The sequence below is a fragment of the Camelus dromedarius genome, chromosome 20, assembly GCF_036321535.1.
Source record: "Camelus dromedarius isolate mCamDro1 chromosome 20, mCamDro1.pat, whole genome shotgun sequence".
NCBI classification, from domain to species: Eukaryota; Metazoa; Chordata; class Mammalia; order Artiodactyla; family Camelidae; genus Camelus; species Camelus dromedarius.
The window spans coordinates 36,896,051-36,914,172 of record NC_087455.1 but is presented as its reverse complement, the minus strand read 5'-3'; the positions used below and the strand labels follow the sequence as shown (position 1 = coordinate 36,914,172).

General features: G+C 37.8%; 1 protein-coding gene across 5 annotated transcripts in view; it reads left to right on the top strand.

Moving 5' to 3' along the window:
• Window positions 1-17,914, top strand: part of SLC26A7 (solute carrier family 26 member 7) — a 136,675-nt gene extending 118,761 nt beyond the window's left edge. For 2 of the 5 annotated variants that reach the window (XM_064476970.1, XM_010975994.3), the window contains exons 16-19: window positions 8,252-8,352; window positions 13,561-13,615; window positions 13,698-13,801; window positions 14,862-17,914. In XM_064476970.1, coding sequence (XP_064333040.1) covers window positions 8,252-8,352; window positions 13,561-13,615; window positions 13,698-13,801; window positions 14,862-14,897 — 296 coding nt within the window. In that variant the 3' untranslated portion in view covers window positions 14,898-17,914. Of the gene's footprint in view, window positions 1-1,752; window positions 2,102-8,251; window positions 8,353-8,986; window positions 11,338-13,560; window positions 13,616-13,697; window positions 13,802-14,624; window positions 14,663-14,861 lie in introns of those variants that run through there. The other 3 variants (XM_010975996.3, XM_064476972.1, XM_064476973.1) reach the window with 3 other exon arrangements.
• Window positions 17,915-18,122: the final 208 nt, after the last annotated feature.

Genomic DNA, 18,122 nt, shown 5'->3' with positions numbered 1-18,122 from the left:
AAGTGTAAACTATTACAACTGGACACAGATCATATTTCAAAGAAAAAAAGTAGCAGGTGTATCTAGCTGTGGTATATTTATGCATCTGAATTTTTATTTGCTATATTTATTAGGTGGTCTACTTACACAATAATGGAAACTAGATGAGTCTTATACATATAACTGGGCAAAAATAAAAAGACAAAGGGAAACATACTGTAAAATTAAAATTGCATTATGTAACCTTAGAAAAATAGGAAAAGCTGATGTATTGCTTTTTGTACTTCTGAAGACAATAAAAAAAGGAATCTCTTAATATTTATACCTGAAAACATTTATGGGACTGTCCATAGTAGCTTTGTTTATAACTCCCCCGAATCCAGAACCAGCTAAAATATCTACTAACAGTATAATCAATAAAGAACATGTGGAATATATATATATATACACACACACATATTATAATAAGCACTATATAATATATATTATAATAAATAAAATATTATAAATATTATGTAGTATATCTATTTTATTACTTTATATAATGTAGTCTAAATAAATGTAGAATGTAGAATATGTTACTAAAATAAATATTACAAATATTTAGAATAGAATAGAATAAATGTTATATAAATATATGAATTCATTGCATGACCCACATCAACATGGATGCAGCTCAGTGTTAGCTTCTTTGGTCTTTTCCAGCTTCTTGTGGCAAATTTACTTTCTCCTGCCTTGTGCTCGCAAGGAAAGCTTACATAATACTGGCGTAGTGCTTATTTAATGATTGTTTCTTGAGGGCCTTACTCGTCTGCTAATCTGGAAACTTTTAGAGGGTGTTCTCACCTCTGCGTCACCAGCTCAGCCCACTTTGCACAGAGCAGTAGCTGATGGGTGTGGTCCCCTCTGCCGTGTCCTTGTGAAGCCTTTGGCACCCAGTGGCCCTTTTGTAGGAGCCAGAACTGGTTGGCCAGTGTTTTCCTGGCATCCTCCTTCCCTGCCCTCTTCCGACACTCCACAGTATCCTGGGTTCTCCCATCCTTCCCTCTCGTTCAGGATCGCCATCCCGCTCTCACCTCCGTGTGCTCGCAGTGCTGAGGCTATAGTTACTGCCCACGTTCTTGATTTCCTCTCTGAAATTACTAAAACGTGTAACTCTTGGCTTCACTGCCTTTACATTTTCACTTCTGTGACTCTGATTCTGTCCTTGAATGTATTCAAAGAGAATTAGTGTGACTTTCATATTGTTTTGTTTCCTAGTCTGAGACATTCTTGGTCTTACTCCAAGGATTGAAAACTCCCCGTATCCTGTGCTTAGATCAGACAGGACTGATCAGTCGAGGCACTTCCTCCTACGAGCCAAAGGAACCTGCAAAGCTTCTACATAGGAGGCTGCAGCAAATGGGTGCCGTTCACACACAAGATCAGATGTAGTTGCCATCCAGCTTTATTCTAGTCCATGATGAAATGACAAATTAATCTTAAGTCACCTTTTTGAAAAAACAAAACCCTCTTATGCTTAAAAGATTAAAAAGATTCCCTTCGGAGGATCAAGTGCCCACTCCTCAGCGTGGCACCTAAAACCCTGCCTTATTTTCTCAAACTGATTTCTCTACACATCGCATGAGTTCTGTCTCCAAGTCAGATGAGTCAGTCCATGGCCCCTGCATCTAATTTAATCACCCCTGGTTCTGATCTTTTATTTTTATTCTCCCTTCTAGAACCATCTCCTTTTTTCTCCCCCGCCAATCCAAATATTATACTTTCTTCAAGGTTTAATGGAGAAGTAAAGTACATTGAAGGGACACATTCCTTGGCAACCTCATTATGTAGAGAAGCCAACCAGCCAGATCCGTGTAGGGGGATGCGTGGTCAAGGGCAGGCTGGAATTCGGCATCTCAGCTGCAAGATGGAAACCACAGTGGCGTGGAAGACTGCCTCGCACATGCTTCACTCATCACATATCTCCTCATATGGTTATGAAGTTGTTTTATTTGTGCATTTATTTATTTATTTGTTTCCTCCTAACTAGATTTTTCAAGGGAAAGAATGCATTTTTAATTTCCATTTCATTATCTTTCATTACTCAATAAACACTTGGTCAATAAATGAAAATTACCATTTGTATAGCATTTCCAAGTTTCTAAAAGACAATCTTCTCAATAACTGAAACAGAGAATTGGCAAATATATTTCTATTTTCAAGTAGGTAATAGGAAATTCTTCATTTTACTGAGGAAGAAGTTGAGGCCATAGGAAAGTTGCTCAGGATCATGTGGTTGGTTGGGGACAGAGGAGGAACTCGAGTCCCTGCTGAAGGCACACATGTGTATAGGAAGGGTGCTTGAAGCTGAAATTTGGCAGTTCTGAGCTGGGTGCAGTCTGCAGGGGCGCACGCAAGAAGGGAGGGTTGATGCTAATCCAGAGAAAAGGAGGCGACAGACGGTACTGTCTTCCTCTGCTTTGTTTGCAAGCTTATGAAAATGGAGATAGAAGATGGACTTAAAAGAGATTTCCGCATGTATTCAACACAGCTAGCACTGTTTTGGTATTGGGGGAAGGGAGAGGGCACTACAAATGATGATTTGAAGCTTTGAAACTCTCAAACTGGGGTAATAAACCCAGGAGGGTAACTAAAGGGAAAGGAACGTTTATTCTGGAGGGATGATGAATTTAAGCTACTGGAAGATCATCCAGGAACATCTGTGGGTTTTGGGGACCGCTGAAGGGATCTCGAAGCAACTAACGCAAAGGGAGATGTTAGCTGAGCACGGGGTTGGGAGAGAGGGAGGAGAGTGAAAACGTACCACCTCTTTGAGAGTCTACAGAAGAGGAAGGTTTGGCTGAATAATCAAAATATATGTACAAGTTATGTAAATAATAAGGTGGCAGTCATCTCATCTTTCTCTGAAAGAAAGCAAAAATTGCTCAAATGTGAAAAATTCTTCCATCACCATGTTCAGTAGGCTGTGTTCCACAACACTGGTCGCATTGTGCCATTACCAAGAGGCACTCTGTCTGTGTCTCTCTTAGCGTTCTGATTTTTCAGGATCACCTCCACCACCTTCTCACCTGCTTAACTTCACATGATCCCCCAGGTCTCAGTTTACAGGTCCCACTCTTCCTTTCCTTCTTGTATTAATGTCCGCATTCACTCAACAAATATTTCTTGTATTTACTGAACATCCCCTGAGTCCTGGGCGCGCTGTCAGGCGCTATATATCCAAGGATGAAGGAAAGAGGCATGATTTCTGCCATCACAGATCCTGGAGTCCAAAATCACCCCTCATCCAGCTCCCCAAACCAGCAGCCCAGGTGTGTTGGTTTCCTATTGCTGTTACAAATTGCTACGAACTTAGTGGCTAAAAACAACGCAAATGTATCATCTTACAGTTTTAGAGGACAGAGGCTGACATGAACCTTAGGGGAGAAAATTAAGGTTTTGGCAGGACTGTATTTTTCCTGGAGGCTCTAGGGGAGGATCCTTTCATTTCCTTGCCCTTCTGAATTTCTGGAGGCCATCCACATTCTTTGACCCCTGTCTTCAGACGAGATCGGGCGTGTTCAGGGTGTATGGCCATAGATGCCTTCCCCCATCTTCAAACCAGCAGTGTTGGCATTTTCAGATCTCTCTCTGACCTCGTCTTCCATCACCACATCTCCTTCTTGTGATTACATAGGAACACGCTCCCCTGCCAATAATCCAGGGTAATCCCCTCATCTCAAGAACCTTAATTTAATCAAATCTGCAAAATTTGTTTTTCCATGTAAAGCAACCTATCCCACAGGTTCCAGGGATGAAGACATAGACATCACCGGGGCCATTACTCTGCCTCCCATGCCCACTCACTGCTGTATGTCCTTAGCGCTTCCTGCAGGACTTTTCCAGCCTTTCTGATACTTCAGATTACTAGTTCAGCTGACTGGCTGCCTAGCTTGGCTGCGAACCTCTTCAGGGAAGGGACCATCATCTCTCTTGTCCATCATTCTGCTTGTTTTTCTCAGGACAGTGCTTGGAGTAAGCACCCGATACTTCTGTAAGTCGATGACTGCCTGCCTGAATAAATGAATGAATAAGAGAGTCGCTCAATCATATGTGCACATGTTTTGCACAGACAGTGTTTTGGTTTGTCCTAAATATTTCTGATATCCTTGTTTCCTTGAGAAGCTAGAGATATAAATCTGCTTCTCAACAGTTACTCAATATCAACAGAAAATGCCTTCTTTTAAAACCCTGTGAGTGACTCACAGGCTGTCAAGAACCCTTTGAAGTATAAAAGAATCATTGCTAAATTATGCAACGATGAGTACTTTTTAATTAAAGGAGTTAATGAATATTCCACAGGGAGGAGCTGGCTTGCTCAGTCTGGAGTTAATTGCCCACCCACACCTGATGGTTAACCTCTTTCTGAAATGTTGTGTTTGTAGGTGAAGCCCATCGTTTCCCACACCCCACGTGGGCGTTAAGTAGTTGTCTCCTTTGCACGTGCTCCAGGCTTACCTCATTTTGCTTAAGGCAGGATATTAGCTGTGCCTTCACTTTCCTCTTTTCTGCAACAATGTGATTTTTATTGCACTGGTTGATTTACTCAGAGGCTTAGAACACAAGGTTATAGGCATGAAAACAGAACAGTGGCAGAACTGAGAGGATACTGTGTACAAGAAAACCTAGCTTATTTTGGAAAGATTTCAGGAATGTTCATTGTATTTAAATTTTCATTTCAGTGAATTGGTAACTCTACCATTAAGGATGTCTTTTTTTATTTACAAAAAACATCATGAATTGCTTCTCTTAAAATAGCTTACTTAAGTTATTATCCACAACTACATGGCACAGTTCTTTCATTTTGCTTTATTTTATTTTGTTTTCTATGGTCTGAAAATGTGCACATATTTTGATTAAAGGAACAGGAAAGGGGAAACTCAGATGTAAAAATCAAAGACAAAGCAAGAACACTCTGAAACAACGGAAGGAAATGTTCTGTTTTGCTGTTGATCAACCCCAAACATTTTCATAGTTAACAATGTATCATCACTTCAATTATGAAATAATTACCAAAAAAACAGAGAATGGCAAGTGTCATTTACAAGTGAAACAAACATGATAGGATAGAAAAGAAAAAATAACTTGTTTCTTAAATAATTTTCTGTACCCTTTACCATCATTTCCTAGTCATTTATATCTAGTGATCAATCTCTCTAAATAACCTATAAGCAGTTTTTCCACTGGAATATTGGGTTCAGATTGACAAGTACGTTTCTTATGAAATTTCCTGAAGCACTGAATTTATAAAATTTCTAAGATCTTCTTTGACCTAAGTGGAAAAATATACCAGGATTAATTAGCCATGTCTAGCTGGCTAAGGAGTGGGGATGACAGAACTCATGCCATCACTTTAAAGTTGTAGATAATAATTTATGAAGTTTCTTTCATGAAAAACAATGCATTGACATTTCCTAAATAAAACAACTGCTAATATTTTTCAGATTATATTGAATATATATTGAATTATATTGAACATTGCCAATGACAAGTATGTTCTCTAGTAAATAAAGAATGAGGCTTTAAGATCTCAAAGAATTCATAACTTATTTAATTTGAGGGGGTTAGATATTAATGATAACTTTTTTTACACACATTTTTTGGACTAAGGATTTTAGATTTAGTGTATTTTGAAATAAGTACTATATTGTAAAAGACATGTCATTTGTTAAGAACAGCACAGTATAAGGAGACACAAAAAAAGACTTTACTCATTTTGTTATCAACTGGTATCATCACTGTCATTTTAAAATCTATTCTTAAAGATGTCAGAGGTTTAGGTTATTTATTTAATCCAAGCCATTTTTTTTTTTTTTTTAAAGTCACTGATTATTTTCTTTGTGTTTAATAAGAGTACCCAGGTTGAAGTAGTGATGTGCTGGTAAATCTTTAACAAACAACTCTTGGAGTGGAGAACGTGGCATGGAGGGGTGGAGAAGCACTTATCTGTTGCATTTGCCAGTTTCCATGGTGTAAATATTTCTCCTTGGACTGATTCCAAGTTACCAACATGCTGTCATTAAACATGGAACTGAAAAGATATGTACACAGTTGACATGCTGAGAAGATGTCAGAAGAGCTGCTCTGAGCTGTCCTTTAAAAATCATACACATTTTATTTTCTAAAACAGATGTTTCAGTAGTATCTGCATAGGAATCCTTTAAATTTTGAACTCCGTGGTACATTGCAAACATGATTACTTTTCTAAAGCTTTTTATATCTAACTTTGTAAGAAAATATCTAAATCCATTATATATATTTTATGTATATATATCATATGAATTATTAAACTTTTATAAGGAAGCTTATCTGATGTTTAATTGTGAATGAGAAATTCTTGTGCTCTGAAAAGTCAATAAAATGTTTCCAAATTGGATAAAAATATATTTATGAATCATAAAAAATTTACAAGGGACTACATGTCCCAGATAAATAATGAGCTGATGTCTTAGCAACTCTTTTAATATTGATCTAGTAATTCTGCCTCTGTAATTCTAAACAAGGTGGAATAAAGTATCTCTTATCTAATTAATGTAGTACCAACCTGTGTGCGTGTGTGTGCACGCATGCGTGCATGTGTTTATGCAACTAGGAGATAAAAGGAAATATGTATCAACATTCCACTGTTTATCTTTGCTTAGGACAGGGTACATGTTTTAATTTTTCCTGTGATCTTAACCCCCCCCATCTCTGATAGTGAGCAAGGGCACATTATATCTGAGGATATAAGTAAGAGCCCTTGCATAGTAGGGATGGGTCCTATGTTTAGTTAGGCAAGTATTGAATGATAATGATTACTACTGAGTGGCCATTTGATGAGCTAAATTGTGGTCACTTTCCATTTTGTTTGAGGTTCTAATTTATCATTTTCAGCCAATGGTAGCAAAGCCTGAATCTGTACTTGCCCTTAGCCCTCCTTCTCATGGGAGACAGCACTGAAGTGCCTGGCATGTAGTAGGTCCTCAGTAAACGTTGGTGGAATGGGAGCAGGAGGAGTTTGAGATTTCAAACTATCAGCGTTTAATTAAAGCTGCCCATATGATTGAATGCTTACAGCTCCATATTGTTTCTACTGTTTGTAATTACATATATCCTTCACGGCTACTTTTGCAGGAAGCCTTCCTTGATTGCTCCCAGGAGACGTCTCCTTGTAAATTTCCATTCTTTTTCATTTTTATTCATATATTATTTACCAATCTTATTCCTTGGTGCTCAGGGATAAGCTCCTAGAAGAAAGAAATAGGATCTTGCACATTTGTATCATTCACTACATTTCAAAAAATTTCTTGAGCAGACTCATCATGCTTTATGGTTATTTCAATTAATAAATATGAATGCAGATTTAAAGATGAAACTTGGACACAAATCCTATATCTGAATTCTACTTTTAAAATATATTAAAAATTACTTTTAGCATTTCTGCTTTTCCTAAAGTTACAGCTCTGCATAAATGTTCAACATTTATTCTGTATTTTCTGCTCACTTGTTTTTACCTCTAAGCAGCAGTTTTTACAAATGCCTGATTTCCCTCATACTTCCTTTCAAAGTTACTTGAGAAACAACCATATTTCCATTTTTCTGAAGCCACCATGGAGGGAAACCATGGACTTTTTTTTCTCATAACTTTCTTTTTTTAATTGAAGTATAGTCAGTTACAATGTGTTAGTTTTTGTGTACAGCATAATGTCCCAGTCATGCAAATATATACATATTTGTTGTCATATTCTTTTTCATTAAAGGTTATTACAAGATAGATTGAATATCTTTTCCTTAAAGTGTGACTCAACAATTGTATAAACTTCAGGCACCGCAAAATAGGACTCTACTGCTGGGCACACCCATGAGGGAGACTGTGTGATATTGTGGAAAAGCCTCATTTCTAGTCTGTGTTTAGCACTAACTTGCCAGGTATCCTCTCGGAATCATTTAAACTTGCCGATCAAACAAACTTTCACAGTTTGTATATCTGTGAAATGATACTGGTAATTAACCTATCCCATCTTCCCATCTGAGTTATCTAATAATTACCTGAAATAACATCTAAATGATCAAAAATCAAAGAGTTCAAAAATAATTAGTAATTAACTGAAAAATGTTACAAATTAAAAAGTGTTTCTGGAATTTGGTCCTGTAAACATGAGGCCACTGTTAATCTTCCCAATAGTCAACAAAATTAGCAGCAAAAATCTCTAGGAATTCTTCCTAACTCAACTCTCTGCTCCCCCTGCAGAAGAAGCTACGCAGCCCTGCCTGAATGAAAAGTGTTCTTTAATCCTGGACTGCAGTGGATTGACCTTTTTTGACTCTTCTGGAGTCTCCATGCTTGTTGAGGTATTTGTACTGCTTGTGTTTGGACTGAGTCCTTCCCTTCTTTTTAGTAACAGGGTTTTCATCAGCCTCTCAGCTCTGGGGTCCTGACCCTGCTCATTTCAATGCTCATCTCATCCATTCTGCCCAAAGGACATAGAACTTTCTGCCTCCCACCGCTGTAGATTCATTTTCAGGAGATCCCATCAGGTTGCCAGTAGGGGTGGGTATGGGGTGGGTGTTCACATGAGGCGGTCAGAGAGAACCGAGCATAGACTTGAGATGCGGTGCGCACAGCACATGCTGGGCCGTCCGATCACAGGCTTCTGGAAGGAAGGAGGAGAGTCCCCTCCTTGAGCGAGTGGCGGCCTGGTGATGGCGGGACGCTGTCTGTCACATCGTGGATGGGCACAGTCTGACCTGGTACGACTCCTGGTCTCTGAAATAATGCCAGTGCAGGCTTTTCTCGGTTCTCTTGAGGGATGGTGTTTACTTCTCCACCCCATGATCTCCATGGGGTCTCCATGATCCTGGCTGCAAAAAAGAAAACTATTTTTTCTTTAAAACGGAAGTCTCTGTTTCTTTAGATAGCACACCTAATTTTGCCAATTCAAGGAAAACTCAGACAACTTCTGGATTTTTTTGCTCTTTTTCTTAGAGTGACTACCAAGTCAACAAGGAATGCACCCCCTTTCTTATGTCTACTTATTCTCTCTCTCAACACCCTAAATATGGGCAAGGATCTTGAAGATCGGGCAATGTCCATTTTTCAACTGTCCTCAGTTCTCCACCAGCCTCTGCTGCATGGAACTCAGTTCACCTTGACTTTGGCTGTTTGCTCCCTGGGGGTTCTCTTACCCTGACCTCCTGCTATGTGAAGCTTTGCCTTCAACCAAAAACTTCCTTTCCATTGTTTGACCCCACAAATTTCACTCAGTCCTCCCTGAATGCTAGTTCTGTCTGCTTAGCTCAGGGAAGTGGCTGCGTTTTGCTCAGGTGCCCCGTTGTCATGCCATGGCCCAGAAACTGCTTTGCAGCAGAGAGCTGAGCTGATCAGAGAGCGCGCCTCATCTGTTTTCTGTCTCCCAGAGAACTCAGCCCTCTGCTGTCTGTTCCCATTGCCTAAGAACAATTTGTATGTTTTGTCCAGTTTTTTATGGAAGATGGGACAGTCTTTCTGTTAGTTACCCATCATGGCAGGAAGTCAAGAATTAGACATTGACTTTCAAAGAGTTAAGATGAGTAGTTTTTAGATCTCACATAGATTTTGATTTGTTTTCTTATGCTATTGCATAACTGTATCTCCATTTATATTTTAAATTTGAAATGTTCCACCTTTCAAACTCAAGATATTACAAAGGTCAGCTTTAGTCCGACTTTCCCCTGAAGGTATGGTGGGCCTATGCGGAGGGAAGCCACATAGTATGCGACAGTCGGAGTGCAGTGTCAGCTCTGTCACACCTGCTGGGAGGTGTCGAGCAGCATCTAACCTGGTGGATCTCAGTGTAGGGGGAATGAAGGGGTAATTTTGTTTCCGAATAAGCAGACATTCAAAAAAGAAAGAAATTATGCAAAAAAGAATTGAGTTTTAAATATCCTAGCCCTTAAGGCTAGTGGCTATTTTTGGTAAGTAAGTCTCCCTTTTCCACATGTAATATGCTTTTATTTTCTTGTTGCTCACCATAAAAACTTCACAGTTTGGCATAGGGTTCAACCTGAATAATTTTCTTGCCTCTAAATCTGGACTGTAAACAGATAGTCCCGAATCACTGGAAGGCTTCTCGTGTTCAGCATTTTTATTTACTGTGTTGCCAAGGTCTAGAAGAGCACTGTTAAACCTGTGTATATAAGGGGCACATGGGGAGCTTGTTTAAACTGTAATCTTAAACTCTGGAGAGGGTATGGAGAAAAGGAAACCCTCCCAGTGTTGGTTAGAATGTAGTTTGGCATAGCCACTATGGAGGACAGTACAGCAATTCCTTAAAAAACTAAAAATAGACTTACCATATGATCCAGCAATCCCACTCCTGGGCACACATCCAGAGAAAACACCAATTCAAAAAGATACATGCACCCTGGTGTTCACAGCAGCATCATTTACAATAGCCAAGACATGAAACAACCTAAATGTCCATTGACAGATGACTGGATAAACAATGGACTACTACTCAGCCATAAAAAAGAATGAAATAATGCCATTTGAAGCAACATGGATGCACCTAGAGGTTATCATAATAATCATGAAGTCAGACAGAGAAAGACAAAAATCATATGATATGATTTATATGTAGATTCTAACAAGAAGACACAAATGAACTTATTTTCAAAATAGAAAGAGACTCACAGATATAGAAAACAGCCTATGGTTACCAAAGGGGAAGGAAGGGGGAGGCATAAATTGGGAGTTTGGGATTAGCAGATACAAACTTCTATATACAGAAGAGATTAATAACAAAGCCTTACTGTAGAGCACATGGAACTATATTTAATAACTTGTAATAACATATGAAAAAGAATATATATGTATAATGGAATCACTGTGCTGTACATTGTAAATCAACTATACTTCAATAAATGAAATGAAATGCAATCTTCTGATGGTAACTGGACTCAGGCTGATCATTTCAAAAGATAAAGTAATACTACGTCACTATGCTGTGTAACAGGAACTAGCAGAGTGTTGTAGGTCAGCTGTACTCCCCAGACAGAAAAACAAACAAACAAACTCATAGAAAGAGAGACCAGATCTGTGCCTACCAGAGGCGTGGGATGAGGGGAGGGGGAACTGAATGGAGGCAGTGAAAAGGCACAGAGTTCTGGATATAAAATAAATCAGTAGCAGGGATGTGATGTACAACATGATAAAGATAATCAATGCTGCTGTATGTTATGTGTGAAAGTTGTTGAGAGAGTAAATCCTAAGAGTTATTATCTCAAGAAAAAAGTATCTTTTTTATATTTTAAAAATTCTGTATCTATATGAGATGATGGATGTTCACTAAACTTACTGTGGTGATCATTTCTTGATGCATGTAAGGTACATCATTATGCTGCGCACCTTAAACTTACACAGTGCTGCGTGGCAGTTATAACTCAGTAAAGCTGGGAGGTGAAAAATCTCAGTCTTCTGAGTCCTGGTTCTGGCCCAGGAAACTCCATTTTAAACAACCATGGGTTGTCCAAGGATCATGTTTTAAGAAACACTAGACCAGGATTGTCCTTTTACTGGGAAAAGCCAGTTATGTATTTTTGTTTGCCTGTATTTTGAGTTTGTTTGTGAATATGCTTTAGCATTTATCAGCTGCCCTCTCTAGATATTGCAAATCAGGACTTAGAATTAGTAAAAAGGAGGAAATGGTTATTTATTCCCACCGAGTTTAGGACCTAAGGTTGAAAATTCAGAGGAATTCAAATAATCTAGGTATTGGGCGTGCTGAGAAAGGACATTTAAAAATTCATCTTAATGGTTTTAAAATACTACACAAGGGCATGAAGGAATAAGTCAACCAATCCATTTTATTTTTAAATTGGCAGAAAATGACATTTGCCCTTGGCCTGGTGTTTTTCATCTGTATGTACAAAACCAGCCGTCTTATATCAGTGCTTCCGTTTAAATTTCCTTATTACTGTCTGGTTTATTTCACCACGGTTACAGTAAATCGTGCTGTATGTTCAGAACATAGACTTTAAAGATAGACAAACTCTGGGTCCAGATCTCAGCTATATAACCAGTTCTAGGATCTGGGCTTAAGTATTTGTTTGCTTTTCTGCAAACTAGAAGTAGGAATGCCCACTTCATCAAGTGAAGCTCTTAGAAATGACATATTGCATATAAAGCATGTGAAAAAGTTTCTAGAATTTAGTAAGTGCTCAGTAATGCTAGCTTTTATTGTTTGTTCTCATTTTGGCGGAAGTCTTTTCTTAAAATAATATCATTGCAATTAATCCTATTTCTTAACTTCTGCCGTCCTGAAAGAGGGTCCAGGGTAAAGAACCACAGAGTGTCTTTGACGACGCATGTCTTCCTGCTTTGCAATAACACTCCCCGGATTATTCTCTTAGTCGCTTTGGTATAAGGAATATTCTCCTAAGAGCTACAGGTTGGAGACAGTAGAGTGAGTTTAATTTCTTCTTCTACTTAGGACACCAGAGAGGCTGGCGAACTGGAGAATATGTTGATCAGCATCAACAAACCAACCATAGCAATGCGCTTATTCTTCACCGAACTTAAGATAAAGTACAACACTGACAGATCACTTTGAATTGTAATTTTAACTTACAAAAACAGGAGTCATGTATTCAATGGAAAAATCCCAGTCCATGTATTGTTTATTTGTTTGTTTGCTTGTTTATTTACTGTGCTCAGAGTGATACATCTATTATTCCATAATTTCTCTGCCATAGGAAGAACTGCTTATTGCTGGAAGAACAGAAGGGACATTTGGGGGTGTATCACACATACTCTTAGAATATATCTTAAATGCACGTCTCTACATTGTATATGTAAGCTACATCACTGTTACATGACCAAGTCTGTCCTGCTGTCACTAAAACTTCTAGATTTACTTTTACTGAGTTTCGTGAGCTGACTTTGGTCTGGACAAATTTAAAATCAGGGCTTCAGTAAGGTGGTTACTACTTGAGATTTTTCTAGGACTTAAATGAGGCAAGAATTTAGTACGCCAAGCAAATTAGTTACGATCTCTCATCTTGATGGACCCTAAAAATGGAAGCTGGGCAATCAGACTTCGCTTTGACTATGAGGTTCTCAGCTTACTGTCCATGGGTGGGGTTTAGAGAATTCATGAATATTTATGAATTGTTGAAAAATATTAAAGTAAGCAGTAGGTCAGCAATTTTCATTGTTTTCATATATGGGTCCTTGACTTCCAATAAAAGACGGTGGAGAACAATTTTATGTCATTCTTACAGGGAAGGAAAGGTGGTGTTTTTATTTTTATTAAATGGGATGGAAAATATTAAACAGTCAAAGTTAGTTACATAAAAGGCGAATGCCCTGCTGCCCTCATCTTGGTGTGCTGAGACAGCCTCTTTCAGAAGCGTGCCCGTGTGCCTGCCTGTGTGACGATGCCGCCCCCTGGTGGTCTGACATCATAGACGCTGGCTTTGTTTTTTTTAACTAGAAATTGTCTTTTCCTCTAAAAGCCTGTCTTATTCCTTCCTGCCAGCTATCCTGAATTAATTGTGGGTGTACTTTTTCAATTCTTCCAGGTTTACACGGACAGTAACAGCAAGAGTGTGGATGTGTCATTCGCCCACTGCACAGGTAAGGGAGTAGCCTTGGCTAACACTGAACACGTTCCTTCCGCTGCTCCGTGTATCCTTACATCATTTGTGCTTTCTTATAGCTTCCTTGATAAGAGCAATGAAATACTGTGGGAACCTAGATCCAGAGAAGCCAATTTTTTTTGAATCAGTGCCTGCCGCATTAAGTAGCATCCATTCAAATAAGGTGAGTTGAGCAAGTTGGCAGGCAGGAATTAAAAACAAAAATTGAAACGTAGAATCAAGGGTCTTGCTTTTTTTTTTTTTTAATGTTGGCCTATTATCCCACTGACATTTAAAAACCTATTGAAATGTGAACCCCCCCCTCCCCCCGCCACAAGTCCTCTGCTCCAAGTAAAGGAATTTTTTCATTCCTTTTTTGGACAAGTTATGAACATTGTTTAATAATTTGGATTTTCCACCAGTATCCCTGCTCAGAGAATTTGATAATCCACCTGGTAAATGCAAACTGCTTGCTTATAAAATAAATGCGTCTTCCAGGATTCGTTGTCCTGGGAATCTGAACCCACCCCTGTCAAATGCAAAAACTTTAAATATAGCCTTAAAGCTTTTTTCTGCTCTGATGCCCTTTGCTCTAAGCTTATATCGCCATCTTTGGGAATGCTGTTGGCAAAGCCAGCACTCACAGGGTCTTCAGTGTCAAAGTTCCTCCCAACACTGGGCTTTAGGGTTAGTTTTAGAAATGCTCCTAGAGCTTTGGTTTCCTGCCATTTTTCTCTGACTTTGAATTGTTTTGCCTTTCCTTATCCCCAGAACATTTGTTGCCTTCCCAAGTCATCATTATGTGCAATCAGAACAGTATGTATTTATAAAATAATAATAATAGCAATAATAATATTATTATTACTGCTCCTCTTGTAGTATCTTTCATTGAGTGCTCATTATGTTCCAGAAATATGCTAAGAGCTTTACCTATATCAACTCACTGGATTTGCCACAACCCTACTATACGATTATCTACTAGCCACTATTATTTAATCTATTTTCAGAAATGAGGAAGCTGATGCCCCGGGAAGTTCCACCATTTGTAAGTGATGGAGCCAGTTTCAAAGTCCGCAGTCTGACCGTGGACTCGGAGCTTTAAGCTTCTGTGCTCTGATGCCTCAGAGAATGTCCGTTTTCTTAGTTTAGCTGGACAGCTTGCTTCAGTTGCTACTATTCTTTGTGTTATCAACTTCAGAGTCAAGTCAGTAGCCAAGTGTGAATTTCTCCCCCTTCTATTTCAGAGTTTGAGCAAACTCAGTGACCACAGTGAAATCTGAGACTCTTTCCCTGCAATACATCTTTTTTAAGCAACTGCCCCGAAGAGGCCATACTCAAGCATTTTGCACAACCTTTTTGTTGTTTAGATGCTACAAATTGACCTCTACTTCGACAAATGTGGTGTGACGTAGCAATCACATAACCACTGGTCAAGGTTTGCCGACAATTTTATCATCTTTGTTAGTAAGCAGATTCACTGTGCAGGTTATTTTAGTTATTTTATAATAATCAGTATACATTTAGCTTTAGGTAAACATGAATTTATTTCCTTTTTATAGCACAGTATTTTGTGTTGTTTTAATTCTGTTCTGTTGTAAGTTAATTTGTAAATCTGAGAAATACTTTATCATATAACGAGAGATTTAGAACATTTGCAAGCCATTTGTAAAAATCCAGGATCATCCTTAACTAATATGTAAAAACAACTTAGCAGGTGGGCCATTTTCCCTTACCAAAGAAAGAGAAGTCATTAAACATCAGTAAGGGTAAATGTTACTTCATGCAATTGATATGAAATTCACAGAAAAGTCAAACAAAAAGCAAATGACAAACGAGAAACCACTCTTCTCCATACCTTTCCGTGCACGGAAGTCTTCAGAAATGCGTTGAAGATAACCAGCATCCTGTGAAACCAAGTTCTTGACGTTAGTCTGTTTTGCTGTGAATGTTGGAAATGCTTAGACTCTTCAGACCTTATAGCCCTAATTTCCACATCCCACCCGACAAGAGTCTCTGTTTTCAGCTTAAGTTTTGTTGGAACGAGAGAATGTGGAAGTTGCACATTTTATATTTTTTCACAGATACGATCTTTAGATGAAAAAATACCCCTAGTAGAATAGCTTTGTGCTATTCCAACATGGAATTAGCTGTAGTAGGTTGGGACTTTCCTATTTCAGAGAGAGAGTCAATACAATGTGATACAATACGTTATCTCTCTCTATCCCTGTATATAGACAGATCTCCAGAGTACGAGTTTTTTTCCTTTTGTTAAAGGAGAGCTTGGATAAGTGATTATTTGCAAACCCACAAAACCAACAGGATAATTGACAAACATCACAGGCCAGACTGACCTGTATAAATGATTGTTTTCATGTTTCTACATATATTTTCAATCACATACGATTACACAGTTTCATCTCTTTAGTTAGCAATTTGATTTACCTATGAAAAAAATCTCACTTTCAAAAACAGGTGTAGGCACATGCTTTAGTTTTAAGGCATTTTAACTCTTCTAGAAATTACTAGTTAACAAAAAGCCAAGAACTTTAAAGTGAATTTGAAAGTAGTTTGAAAACAAAATAGAAGACTGCTAATTTAGGTGTTTTTGTGGACATCTGTAAGAGTAAATGCTAATGTCTGCCAAGTCGTATAATGGTCCCTAGTAAATGTGTGGTAAACATTTGTATGGCCCTTATTTTTACCATTAAGTTCTAGGTAGACAATGTAATAACATGAAAGGGGAGAAACAAATATTTCAAATTCTTATAACTTATTTAGACATTTCAATTTTGATTGACATGAACTACAAAGAATAGCGTTTGTCCCACAAGAAACCTCAATCCCTTCATCACTAATTTGGATTGAAATAACTGAGGCCAACTTTCATTCCCATCAGATACTGTTCCAAGAAAAGGTGGAGATAAAAATTAGATTACCTCCTCTGTCTGATTAAATTATTCCAAGGGTGGATGGTGACAACATTCACCATCTCTAATCCATTGGTCATTGGCACATAAACAAGAGTCAAAGTTAAGAAGGAACATGTACTCTGCTGTGTATAAATTGATATATTTCTGGGCAACCGTGGCCTATTATTAAATTCATGCACTGTAGGCATTTTCTAATTTGTTAGCGATTATGGACTGTAGTTGGCATGAAAATCGTTAGTTAATCAATAGATGATTTCTTCTATTTTATTATCCAGGTTGAGACACAATTGTCTGAGAAGATGTTTTTGAATGCATTTAGTGTTTATAGTAGACATTTAATGGATAAAACTTAAAACCCAATAAGTCTGGTGTCAAATGTTACTATTATTTTCAAAGTAAAGGAAGACCGAAGCATGTACCATAAATAACCCTTTGTTCTAAGGCTCCGCCTCCGTACTAAGGTCACAGTAACTGTTGACCTGGAGAAACTCCCTGGAGTTGAGTCCTGAGAGCCCAATAGCTAAACACGAGTTTCAGACACACGAGATTCTAAGATGTAAACATTTATTTCAAAACAGACATTAGCAAAACCAGAACTGCAATATGGTCCTGATGCTAGAATGTTTCTAGTCATGCTGAATTGTTTTTATGAAGATTGCCTTACTTTTGTATATGACAAACTCCTTCCATATCCTTTACTATGGTAAAGTAAAATTGGGAAAAATTAAAACTGACCTATAAGAATGTTACAGACTTAATAGAGAGATGTACATAAATTAACCAGAAAGTATGTAACCTGGAAAACTGTTAACATTACATTTATGCAAATTAAGTGCCCTTGAATTTTACCATTTGTCTTCCATTTTAAAGGTTATTTGCCCCTGATTATATGATTCAAGTGTTATAAAATCTAGCTTGAACTACTTTGCAGTAATTTATTTGACAGATCTCTATTGTATAAATGCATAATGTAATAAGGAAAGAGATCTCTCTTTTTTAATGAAAACATTAATGTGTTAATACCCTCTGTGGATAATGTTTGACATTTAATAGTTACTGAAATATATTAGTATGTTGTTGAACATACAAAAGCCTAGAAAGGCATGTTCTGCATTCTGTGGGATGATGATCTAATTCAGTATAGAATATGCTTTTTGGCAGTGATTTTGTTGTCAGATTTTAAATAGGGAATTAAATGAGGCTTGCACAATCCAAAGAATTTTAGATAAAAATCAGATAGTCTAATATGCCACACTTATATTTTTATATTTTCAATGTATTTAATTATCTTTTAAATAATCCTTTGTACTGACTTAGCATGTAACAACCAATTTACATGGAAATAAACTGAAATATGATAACTATTATGCTTACGCAGATTTGTGTCCATTACTTCAAACTATTTACTCTCCTGTAAAGCAAATAATGCATATTGCTTTCTTAGACTGACCACAGAGTATTATGTGTTGAAAGTTTAGGGAAGTACCTAATACTCTTTGTAATTTGTTCTTACCAAAGTTCAACCTAAAATAATGAGGTGCTGTACCTCAATTTATGGAAGGCTGATAAGGCACA